The sequence below is a fragment of the Phocoena sinus genome, chromosome X, assembly GCF_008692025.1.
Source record: "Phocoena sinus isolate mPhoSin1 chromosome X, mPhoSin1.pri, whole genome shotgun sequence".
Taxonomy (NCBI): Eukaryota; Metazoa; Chordata; class Mammalia; order Artiodactyla; family Phocoenidae; genus Phocoena; species Phocoena sinus.
Genome location: NC_045784.1, coordinates 30,346,003 through 30,358,685, shown reverse-complemented (window position 1 = coordinate 30,358,685; position 12,683 = coordinate 30,346,003). Strand labels below are relative to the sequence as shown.

Here is a 12,683-nt window from a genome sequence, read left to right as displayed (position 1 = left end):
GTGCCCTCAAGGAAACGTGCAGAGCGGCGTTCTTCAAGTCAGGGTGGGACCTCCCTGCTGAAGGTGCTCACACCCTCTCACCTTCCCTCCTCCAGGTTCCAGCATCACCTGCTCTCCTGCCCACTCCCCCGCTTGCTGTCCCTGCCCATAGTCATGCCTCGGGGGCAGAAGAGTAAGCTCCGTGCCCGTGAGAAGCGCCGCCAGGCCCGGAGGGAGACCCAGAATCTCGGGGGTGCTCAGGCCACTGCAGCACAGAGAGAAGAGTCGCCCTCGTCCCCCTCTTCTCTTTCTCGGGGTACTCCCCCGAGCTCCCCTGCTGCTGGCACTCGCCAGGAGCCTCAGGGAGCCCCAGCCACTAGCTCTTGTGATGCAGGGGTTTCAGGCCCAGGATCTGATGTGCGTGCCAAGGGCCGGGTTAAGGCAAGGGAAAATTCCTCCCAGGCCTCAGCCTCCGGTGAGAGCTTTCAGAGAGATCCTCTGATCAAGAAGGTGGGAATGTTGATACAATTCCTGCTGGAGAAGTATACAATGGAAGAGCCCGTTATAAAGGCAGACTTGCTGAAGCTTGTGAACAAAAGGTACAAGAGGAAGTTCCCTGAGATCCTCAGGAGAGTTGCTGAGTGCGTTCAGCTGGTCTTTGGTCTTGAGTTGAAGGAAGTCAAGCCGGGTGGTGATTCCTATGCCCTTGTCAGCAAGCTACATGTCAGCGACGACGGGCGTCAGAGCAGTGGCGGGCGGTTTCAGAAGAATGGGCTTCTGATGCTTGTCCTCGGTGTGATCTTCGTGCATGGCGACCGCGCCTCTGAGGAGGAGGTCTGGGAATTCCTGAATGGTTTGGGTGTTTATGTTGGAAGGTGTCACATAATCTTTGGGGAGCCCAGGAAGCTTATCACAGAAGATCTGGTGCAAGAAAAGTACCTGGTGTATCGTCAGGTGCGCGACGGCAATCTCCCGTGCTGTGAGCTCCTGTGGGGCCGGAGAGCCCACGCTGAAACCAGCAAGATGAAAGTCCTGGAGTTCATGGCCAAGGTGGCTGGTACCGTCCCCAGTGCCTTACCAGATCTCTATGAGGAGGCTCTGAAAGATGAGGAAGAGAGAGCCCAAGCCCGAGCCCGAGCCAGAGCTGCAGCCAGGGCTGGTACTCGTGTCAAGGCCAGTGTGCCTTCCAAGGTCATGTCTAGCAGTTCCTCCCACCCTTAGTGAGGTCTGAGGCAGCTTCTTCACTTTGTGTTTGACCAACGCTGCCAACCTTTTCAGTAGTGAGAGGCTAAGCTGGGGCTGGAAAGATCATAATATATATCTTCTTTGTGTTCCTGTTTTACACTAGTATCTTTCAAATGTTGTTTCTTTTACTAGAATGTTTCTTTAGATTCAGAATCCAAGTTTATAAATGACATGGATCACATATTTGTTGTTGTTTATCAGGTTTAAGCGTAAGAGTTTAGGTAGTGTGTAGTACGATGTGAAAACTCCTTGCATCTTTCTGGCGTTCCGGACTGAGATAATATGGCTTTGGAATAGGAATTTTCTTGGAAATGTGAAAGAATGCTGTGGTTTTAAAATGAAAAGTAAAGTTTAGTCAAATTTTGGTTTGTCTCATTCACCTTTGTCTTTCTCTTTGTAAAATTCAAAGATATACACCTAGATGTCCTTAGCTTATTCAAGAATGCCGACAAAATTAGATAGTAATAAATTACATTCCTCACCCAGTGCCTCATTGATTCCCATCTGTAATTGAGCATCTGCTCTTTGGAAGGTTCTGTGCTGGTAGTGATGATGCTAAGATAAAAAAGACCTTGCACCTGCCTGTAGATGTTGAGTGTATAAGAGCAGCTGTTATATAAGGAAGGTGGTGTGATGAAAAAACCCAGTGAGGATGGTGGGGAGAGAGTCCAGATGAGAGCAGTGAAGTATAAATTCTCTTAGCCAGAGCACTTTGAGGTTTGGTTATTTTGCAAATCCCTCCTTGGGAGGTAATTTTAAGTTGGCTGCATGGCGGGCTAGATGAGGCTGTGATAATGGTGAGCAGGGGTCCAGTGCTTTTGCCCCGGTGCAGGTGAACACAGTGCCCAAATAAACCAGGTGTTTTATGCATATTGTCTCCTTTGGGGTGGGATGCTGAGAAGCCCCTGTGCTGGCACGCTGTGCCCTGGGCTGGAGGAGCCCCAGCCCGCTCCATTAATTAGTTATCGGGGTTTTTTAATTGGAGTGTAACTGCTTTACAATGTTGTATTAGTTTCTGCTGTGCAACGAAGTGAATCAGCTCCACGTATACATATATCCCCTCCCTGCTGGACTTCCCCCCACCCATCTAGGTGGTCACAGAGCACCAAGCTGAGCTCCCTGTGCTGTACAGCACATTCCCACTAGCTATCTATTTGTCACATGGTAGTGTACATAGGTCAATCCTAATCTCCCAATTCATCCCACCCCCCCTTCCCCCGTGTCCACGTGTCCGTTCTCTATGTCTGCGTCTCTGTTCCCACCCTGCAAAGAGGTTCAACTGTACCAGTTATCTAGATTCCACATATATGCGTTAATATATGAGATTTGTTTGTTTTGAGTGTAATCTGGCAGAACTCCTAAATGGGCCCAGATTTTGGTGGTGATGAAACACGTGAAAATCGGTGGGGGGGGGGGGGCGCGGGTTTGGGAGGCAGGGGAATTATTGGTCCTTGACACAGATTCTATAAGGTTTGATTTGCATCCTGGTGAAACCCCTGCCTCCACAAATGAAACAACATACTCTCTGATAGGGAAAATGTGCTCAGGGTTACTTGCTAAGGACCACTTTGGTTAATTCAGCTTTCTTTGTCCTAGAGGCCCGCATAGTCTCTGACATCTCCTGGATAAAATGAAAAATTCCTAGAGATGAGGGTATCTCTAGGACAGAGAAGACCAGTCTCTTCTGGTATGAAAACAAGCATCGTAATAACTGCCATGCACGAAAGACCCAGACATCGCCAGCCACTGTGCCAGGTGCTTTACATATATCACATATGTTCCGACAGTTCTATAAGATGAGGCTTATCAAACCCACTTGGCAGACAAAGAACTTGCAGTATTCTCTGGACTGGTAAAGTGACAGAACCGGGAGTACAGCCCAGTCTGAATTCCTCCAGAGCCCGTACTGTTCCACTCCTCCCAGCCTGAGGCAGCCCTTCTGTCTCTTAATCCATTTCTCCTTTCACTGCTCCGTGACGTCTCTCAGGCAATAAGAAAGAGGAACTTGTAGCCAAAATATTAAGAGCAGGCCTAAAGAAGGAAGGTGAACACGAGAATCAGACACCATCTGGGGATTGTCTGTGGGCTTCGTTTACCTAGGATCCTCCTGCCCCTCGCCCCAGGCTTCCCTGAGAGCTGATTGCCCCGGTCCCGGCACGGGTGTCCAGTCCCAGCACTTTCCGGCATCACAGCGCCCTGCCCCTGGGTCTTCCCCAGTGTGCCCTTGTGTCCAGACTGGAAGCTGACCTGCTGGCCAGCTCTCCTCTGCATCTTCCTCTGGAGGCTGCACTCAGCTCCCGGAGGAACAGACAGCCCATATGCCTTGCCCTCCCCTGAGTCGGAGCATCCCGACTCCCCGCAGATCCCGTTCGTCACCGTGGACCCCTGGGACAGCAGCTGCCCTTTCCATGTATCTGTTCACTTCAGACAGTGACGTTTACACACCTCCTCATCCCCACTGGGTGCCTCCACCACATTCTCGGTGTTTGCAAGCCTGCTGGTGACGAGACTCTGATTTGGTGTGGACTCTACAGGGCCTTGGCTTATAACCCCAAGGCTAGGGAGGCCTTGTTTGAAACAACGTGATATTTGCAGTAGGATTTTAATGCAGTGTCTTCTTTGAATCTGGCCACTGAATCCATACACTGATGAGTGAACTTAATTAAGGGGTCCAAAAACCAAAGCCTTCTTCCTAAGTGGTAAAGGAGGAGGGACCAAGGAAATCACTGTGTAAACAAACATCTGCTGAGGCTGAATTCCTAAAATCCCATCTTGGAGTCCTTCTTGGAGGTGGAAAATGGTTCTTTGGCAGACATGCTAGCTTTGAATAACAAGGAAGAATAATTCACCATCCTCCCAGTAATTCTTGTCTGTGTCTGTCCCAGGGGAGATGCTGTTTGTTCAGTATGCTTAATGGCACCTGTTCGGGTGTTCAGGTATGTTCAGTCAGGTGGTGGGTGGCTGTGATTTTGACCGTGCAACCAAAAGTTAGGAGAAAATTTCCAGCCTACTGAGATTACACAGGTTATTGCAATTGGCAATGCAGAAAGGTACTGGTGAAAGCCCTCTCTGCTGAGATGTACAGGGTACTTTTGGAAATTAGATGGGATCCTATATTTGAAAACACGTCTTACATAGTATGCACAAGAAAAAAATTGGTGAATTTCAAGGTAAATTTGGCCTTCTCAGAAACTCCTCCAACTAACTAAGAGGGTTGTTGTCATAAGCAATTGCAATAGTCGCTCTTTATTGAGCACATACTATACACCAGTTTATGGGAGACTGCAAACCTCATCCACATCCTGTCTTGCTCTCCCTGGGTTCCTGGGGAGACTATATTCCCAGTCCACTTGTAATTAGGAAGGGTCACCTCCAGACCAAGGCACGAGGGAGTCAGTATGGCACCTCTGTGCTTTCTCTTCCATTCAGCAGCAAACAGAGAGAGCCCGTGTTGAGGTGTGGAGCCACGTGATGTACATAGCCGGGATCTCGGAGTCATCTGTGAGCGGTGAGCCTCTGCCAACCTTCATCAGATTTTATGTGCACAAGAAACAGACTTTTGTTGTGTTAAGTCATTCAGATATCAGGTTTTCTCTGTTGCATCAGTTAGCAGTTACTTAATCCGAGTGATACACAACTACTATTTCTACTCTTAGGCTCATTTAAATGTTTTAATGACAGAGCTAATCATAGCATATATACTCTTCTTATAAAAACTTCTTACACACCTAAATCACAAACTCCCCCCTTACAACATTGCTCGAAAATTCAGCCCCCTTTTCAGAAGTAACCACAATTAACTGTCTGGTGTGTGTCATTCTAAAGCTGATTTGAGGCTTCTTTGTACATAGATGTGCTACAAAAATGTGTTGAATTTTTAACACACAGGGGCCACAGTGTACATGTTGTTCTGTGACTTGCTCTTGTAACTTAATGGAAGTGAATGCAAGATCTTTCTGTGACAGCACTTATAAGACCCACCTCACTTTTTAAAGCTGTCATCACCGTTAGAAAAGGTCCCAGCCAGCCCTCTGGTCCTAAGCTACAGCGTGAAGTAGAGCCCCTCAGCCAACCTGTAGATCTGTGAGAACAAACAGTTGTTGTGTTAGGATGCTAAGTTTTGTGGCTCTTCATTGGGCAGTGGAAGTTTACTAATAAGTACATCAAGGGCTAGCAGTTCATATTTTAATTTTTTATGTTCTTTGTCTTCCACAGGGAGCACATACTATTCCTAAAAATACTTTTAAGGTTAAGAAAAATAAACTTCAAAAGGCATGGGAAATTCTAATTACAGACGTTAGGGAAGCCTTTAAAATGGGAAAAATAAGCAAATAATTTACAAAAGAAGAGTGAAGTGACGCATGATTATTTCTCCTACAGAATGAAAACAAAAAGATTACCTATAGACTGTTCTCTCTCCAGCTGGTGGATTGATAAAGAGAAATTTTATATCAGAGGATAAGTTCCTGATAGTTCATGAGTTTCAACATAGTTCTGGAGCATGTTTATCTCACACCACCTAGAAAGGCAATATGTAGTTCGTAAGAGCATGAGATTCTGGAGCCAGACACCCGGTCTTTCAATCCCAGCGCTACCATTTACTAGTTGTGTAATCTTGGGTAAATTCCGTAACCTCTTTGTGCCTCTTTTCTTATCTGTAAAATTGTGATGATAGTAATACCTAACTATAAGATTATTCTGAGAATTAAGTGTAGGGCATTCAGCACGGTGCCCACGAATTCATAAGCGTTATATATGTGTTAACTATTATTTTATTATCAAAGCATTTTGCTGAGTTTTCATTGAAGGATTAATTGACATTTAATACAGGAAGAATATGGGCCCTATAGATAACCTTAACACTTAAAAACTACAATGTAGAAATACTAACCTTCTGAGAGGGAATCTGTCACATCTGTAGGCCCTAAAGCACTATCGGATGATTTCCATTAATATTAATTAGGTCAATAAAAAGTATTAATGTTTAAATACAAGCCATGGTTATCAGAAAAATTTATTAGCCTTAATACTTCACTCCCCATTTGTATAGGATAAATGAGGTAATTCAAAAGAGAGAGATTTTATGTTTTATCATTAGTAAATAGCTAAGCAGTGAAGAACTGAGGAACTCAGCTTTGACCACATCTTGGACTAAGTGAGATTTAAGGATTGTTTGGTATCCAAGGATACCTCTTAATGTAATTTCTATAAATCTGAGAAGAAAAGAGATTGTGATGATCTCATTTGAGAGTAATATGTGGAAGAAGGACCGTAATACATTGGAAATGCTGCCTAATCAAAGCATTGTTTTCATGTATATTTTATAGTTTTTTTTTTTTTTTTTTTTTTTTTTTATGCGTTACGCGGGCCTCTCACTGTTGTGGCCTCTCCCGTTGCGGAGGACAGGCTCCGGACGCGCAGGCTCAGCGGCCATGGCTCACGGGCCCAGCCGCTCCGCGGCATGTGGGATCCTCCCAGACCGGGGCACGAACCCGTGTCCCCTGCATCGGCAGGCGGACTCTCAACCACTGCGCCACCAGGGAAGCCCTATTTTATAGTTTTTAAGTGATTTTTTTAGCTTAATGTTTTCTAGCTGGAACATTTTATGTCATAATTACTAGTCTCATCAGAGATTTCATTTTTATTTATACAGATATGTGGAATCTATGATTAGATGTGTGCATTTAGGCCAGTTGGACCTCCTTTAGTTTACATCAACGTACTTTTGGAATTTGGTATTCTCCTTTTTCAAGTATAATGCATATATATCTGGCACAGCTTCCTGCTTGACTCTATTGTTGTGCCTTATGTAAAATGACATTTAGTTTGCTTCTCATTGAGTAGAATCAATAACATAAGTCATAATTATGTCCTGGAATAATGTGCATGTCTAGTCTGGCTGCACTGTAGGTGGTGGGATATGGCCTGGGAAGCTAATCATCCTTTATCGTTTCTTTCCACTTGGGAGAGGGCACCCAGAACGCTAAACAATCAACTTCGTAACTAAATATATAGGAGAAAGTTGTTTATAAATTGGGGTCTCTTGTACGAAGGGGAAATACTAAGAACACTCTTTTTGCAAAACATAAATGGAGAACTAAGGCAAAGATAATTCAATCAGAATTTATGTCATCACCTCAAGAGTTCAAGCCAAACCACAAGACTAGTCCACTGTAATGTGTATATGTGTTGTGATGTCAATGTCCAATTCAAGTTAACTCTACATTTTATTGACCTGATGAGCACATTTGTTTGCTAAAGCCAAAAGACAATGCAGGTTCCCTGTCAGACTGTTATGATTGAGAGACCCCCTAAATTGTTTGGACTTATTGGCTTAATTATTCCACATTTGGGAATCCATGGAAGAGGTCTCTTTTCAGGAACACTGATGCGTGTGAGACTGTTGTGACTGTTCTCTCCTTTGCAGAATATTCTACTGCCTTGGCTTCTGTATTAGTCAAGATAAGCTAGGTTATGTTAGAGTGTCAAATTAATCCTGAAATCTCAGTGTTTTACCACAACAAAGGTTTATTTCTCAACCACACTACATGTTCAGTGGGTATGGGGGAGGGAGGGGGCATTTGGGGGTTTTCTCTGGGGCTTACCTATTCACTGAGGCAGGGGAGAGTGGACAGAGAGTCTCTAAAGGGCTCTTCTCTGATTCAGCCAAACCCATCACTGCTTCTCCCATTTCATTGGCTGAAACCGGTCATAAATCCTCGGTTAGCCTCAAGGGGTCTGAAAAATGGAGCTTTCCGTGTGCCTGAGAAGAAGGAATATAGAATTGGGTTTGGCGAGCACAGCACTGTCTGCTACAGTTTTTAAGACACTGCCCTGTCCTGGTTCTTCTACCTCTCAACCTGTTTTTTCTCTGCCTCCTCAATGGACTTCTTTTCCGTCACCCCTTGGGGAACTGGTGCTCCCCAAGTTACCATATCTGGTCCACTATTTTTTTTTCCTCCCCACCACTATCCCCAGGTAACTTCATCCACTCCTCCAGTTCTAACTGCAAACTATCTGCTGCTAACTTCCAGATCTATTATCCCAAGCCCTGACCTACCCACGAAGCTTTAAACATAAATCCAACGATGACTGATTCAAGGATATCTCAAAGTCAGTGTGAAAAAATATAAACACATGATTTTTTTCCCCAACCTCATTCGTCCTCTTCCTGTATTCTTTGTCCCAGTTAGTGGCAGCATCGTATTTCCAAGTCTAGATTCCTCCCTATCATTCCCACCTCTTAATTTTGTATGCCATCTTAGCTCGGCTGTGCTGCACAGTTGTTTAGTCAGTTATCAGTCTGGATGTCCACTGTGAAGGTATTTTTTAGATGCGATTAATAGTTCCATCTGTAGGCTTTGAGTAAAGCAGATTACCACCCATAGTGTGACTGGGCCTCGTGCAATCAGTGGAGGGCCCCAAGACCAAGGACTGAGGTTTCCTGAAGGATTTCAGCCTCAAGACTGCAACACAGGGACTTCCCTGGTGGTCCAGTGGCTAAGACTCCGTGCTCCCAATTCCGGGGGCCCCGGTTCGATCCCTGGTCAGGGAACTAGATCCCGCATGCATGCTGCAAGTAAGAGTTCCCATGCCGCGACTAAAGATCCCGCATGCCACAACGAGGACCCGGCGCAGCCAAAATAAATATATAAATATTAAAAAAAAAGGACTGCAACACAGAAACCCCGCCTGAGTTTCCAGTATGCCTGCCCTGCTATACAGACCTTGGACTCAAGACTATAACATCTGAGTTTCTAACCTACTGGCTTGCTCTATGAATTTCAGCTCCCTGACTTCCCCCAGCTAGGGCCTCGGGGAGGTGAGGGCTTTGTTTGGAGGCTGGAGGACTCGGGACCATAGAGGGAGGGGTTCCCAGGCTCTGATAGACGGCACCAGCAGGACGCAGGGACCGCTGACCCCTGACCCCTGACCAGTGGGTGTCCCCGCAGAGTCCTGCCCCTGCCGTCACCCCTCGGAGACCCCACGCCGCGCCGGATGCGGCTCCCCCCCGACTTCCGCTTCAGAAGCGAGGAGCCTGACCGGGAGCCGCGGCGGTTGTTCAGCCAAGCGTGGGTTTTCAGGACTCGTCCGGAGCCACGGTGAGGACCTGAGTGTAGCCTGCGGGACCTTCCCTCCCCCCTCCCCCCATAACAAAGGTGACCCACCTGCATCCCACCCCTGCGATCTTGTTCTTGGAGGCCCCAGCAGAGCTATCGGGCTGAATTCGGCCTAGGATGTCTCAGGCAGAAGGCCTTGGTCTGTGAGAGTAGCGCTGATTCTACAAATGGAGAAGATCTAAGTCCTAGATGAGGGCCTTGAGTGCTAGTGAGCAGACCTCGGCCCCCAAAGCGGGCCACACTGAGCAGTGCCCCTGCTCTCAGCTCTAGGAGGCCCTAGCAAGGTAGACAGATGTTGAGTGACCTAAATTCCCCTCCAGTGACGGAGGGAAATGAGGGCTACCTCATGACTCCCAAACTCAGGAGAGGAGGTTCCGGGCGGAGCTGGCAGGCTGTGGTGCCCCCTCATCTCCTCTGGAGATGGTCTCAGGGAGGTGAGAGCCTTGGTCTAATGGAATAAGCCCAATTCAGCAAAGGGACCTAGTCCTCAACAGCATTCATGGTTGTGACACCGAGTGAGGATGGGGGCCCCTCCCACAAGAAACGGGGCAGCATAACGCACCAGCCCTGTTTTCAGGCTTGGGAGAATTGGGTATTTTGACATGAGTTGCATTCACTTATTCCCAGGACATCTCAGGGAGGTGAGAGACCAGGTCAAAGGGGGCAGCCTCGGGTCGGCAAGGGAGGATTTCAGGTTATGCCAGGTGTCATGGTGAGAGCCTTGAGGACTGTGGGGATGTCCCACATGAAAGCATTCAGGCCACAAAGAATCCTCACTATTAGCATCCCTGGGAGACCTCAAGCATAGATGTCAGGCAGAAATGCCCATCAGTTCCCACTACAGGCGAACAGGGAAATAAGGGTCTTGGTCTGAGGAGAGTGGTCCCATGTCAGCAGAGGGAGAAATCTTAGACCCTATCAGGAGGCACATTTAGACCTTGAATTGGGATCTTGTGTGGGACCACAAGGACTTCAACCTGCCTGCAACAGCTTTCATTCTTGGGAGACCACGTTTAGTTAGATACGGTCATCTTCACTTCCTCCTATTGGGACACAGGCTGGTTGGCTCTTACTATCATATAGGCATCATTCAGGCAAAAGTTGAGCTTCTCTACCAGGAGCCCAACTGAGGAACCCGAGTGAGGACTCAAAGTGTCCAGCCCAACCCTTGGATTTCAGCCCAAGACATCTCTGGGAAGGACTGTCAGGTAGAGCGTCTGCTCACTTCTTTATATCACGTCTAAGAGAGGTGAGGTCCTCAGTCTGAAGGTGCATCCACCAGTCAGCAAATGGAGAGTGGTTCCAAGCCTTTTAAGGAGCCAAGGTGAGGACCTCGAATGATGATCGCAACGAACTCAGGATAGGAGGGACCCTACTGAGCTCGCAGCTCTGGTGTCCCCTGGCAGGGAGGTGGACTGAGGCACCCCTTCACTTCCTTCTCCTGGATCGCAGGGAGGTTTGAGGTGTCAGCTGAAGAGTAGCAGCGGGGAGGGTGCCCAGGCTCTGCCGAGACCTGACATGATAATATTGAAGATGAACCGAGAGGACCCCACTGCCAGCACCTGTTGTCACCTGAGTAAATCCAAGGCAGGGCTGATAGGATGCAGAGTAAAACTCTAAGGCCTCTGTGGTTCCTCTATGGGATTCTGGGAGGACAGGCTGACCGGGAAAACAGGAGCCTTGTGGGTTCCCAGAGCAGTGCCCTCAAGGAAACTTGCAGAGGCAGCCTTTGATAAAGCCAAGGTGGAATCTCCCCACTTTAAGGTGCTCATGTCACCTCATTCTCCAGCCTCCAGGTGTCCAAATCACCTGTCATTGGCCCACACTCCTGTCTGCTGTCCCTGACCATAGCCACCATGCCTCGTGGTCAGAAGAGTAAGCTCCGTGCTCGTGAGGAACGCCGCCGTAACAGAGGTGAGACCCAAGGTCTTAATGCTCAGGCCACCACAGCAGGGGTAGAAGAGACCACTTCCTCACCCGCTTCTGTTTCTCAGGGTACTCCCCAGAGCTCCGCTGCTGCTGGCACTCGCCAGGAGCCTCAGGGAGCCCCAGCCACTAGCTCTCGTGCTGCAGGGGTTTCATGCCCAGGATATGATGTACGTGCCAAGGGCCAAGTTGAGGAAAGTAAAAATTCCTCCCAGGCCTCAACCTCCAGTGATCCTGGAAAGGATCTTGTAACCAGGAAGGCAGGGATGTTGGTGCAGTTCATGCTGTATAAATATAAGATAAAGCAGCCCATTAAAAAGGGAGAAAAGCTGAAGATTGTCAACAAAAGGTATAGGGAGCACTTCCCTGAGATCCCCAGGAGAGCCTCCGAGTGCATGGAGCTGGTCTTTGGCCTAGAATTGAAGGAAGTCAAGCCCAACAGTCATTCCTATGCCCTGGTCGGCAAGCTAGATCTCACCGATGATGGGCGTCGGAGCAGTGGCGGGCGGTTTCGGAAGAATGGGCCCCTGATGCCTCTCCTCGGTGTGATCTTCTTGCATGGCGACCGCGCCTCTGAGGAGGAGATCTGGGAATTCCTGAATATTTTGGGTGTTTTTGATGGGAGGAGGCACTTCATCTTGGTGGAGCCCAGGAAGGTTATCACAGAAGATTTGGTGCAGGAAAGGTGCCTGGAGTACCGCCAGGTGCCCAGCAGCGATCCGCCATGCTCTGAGTTCCTGTGGGGCCCGAGAGCCCACGCTGAAACCAGCAAGATGAAAGTGCTGGAGGTTCTGGCCAAGATCCATGATACGGTCCCCACTGCCCTCCCACCCCACAATGAAGAGGCTTTGAGAGATGAGGGAGAGAGAGCCCGAGCCAGGGCTGCAGCCAGGGCTGGCACTACTGCCACTGCCGTGTGCGTTCCAGGGCCACATCCAGCCTCTCCTCACACCCCTAGTGAGGTCTGAAGCCCACCCATTCTTCACTTTGTGGTAGGAAAAGCCTGTTAACCAGTGTTCCTGATATGCTTAAATAACCTGTTGACTTTTTTCCTGCATTTTTAATTGGTGTTCCTTTCAACAGAAAGTTTATTTAGATTCAGAATATAAGTATATGAATGACATGGATCACACACTTATTGCTGTTTGTCAGATTTAGGAGTAAGAATTTTGTTTTTTGAAATACGAATTGGAAATCCTTAAATCACTTTTGTGGTCCAGAACAAGAATAACATCACTTTAGGATAAGAATATCCTTGGAAACATGGAAGAACACCACGCTAAAATAGGATCAGAAGATATAGCTAGGTAGCTAGATGGAGAGATAAGGTAGATAAGACAGACAGAGAGCTAAAGTCAAAGTTGATCAATTTTTGGTTTGCCTTACTCCATTTAGTCTTTCTTTTGTAAATTT

The 12,683-nt window shown here is 47.6% G+C and overlaps 1 protein-coding gene and 1 pseudogene across 1 annotated transcript; both read left to right on the top strand.

The window, feature by feature from the left end:
* The first annotated feature begins 153 nt into the window (after positions 1–153).
* LOC116747042 (melanoma-associated antigen B4-like) lies at positions 154–9,330 on the top strand. The gene is made up of 4 exons (XM_032618874.1): positions 154–1,199; positions 3,442–3,654; positions 4,110–4,160; positions 9,177–9,330. The coding sequence occupies exons 1-4, from the start codon at positions 154–156 to the stop codon at positions 9,328–9,330; spliced, it is 1,464 nt and encodes a 487-aa protein (XP_032474765.1).
* A 1,870-nt stretch (positions 9,331–11,200) lies between these two features.
* On the top strand, positions 11,201–12,228 carry LOC116747791 (annotated as a pseudogene).
* The last annotated feature ends 455 nt before the right edge of the window (positions 12,229–12,683 follow it).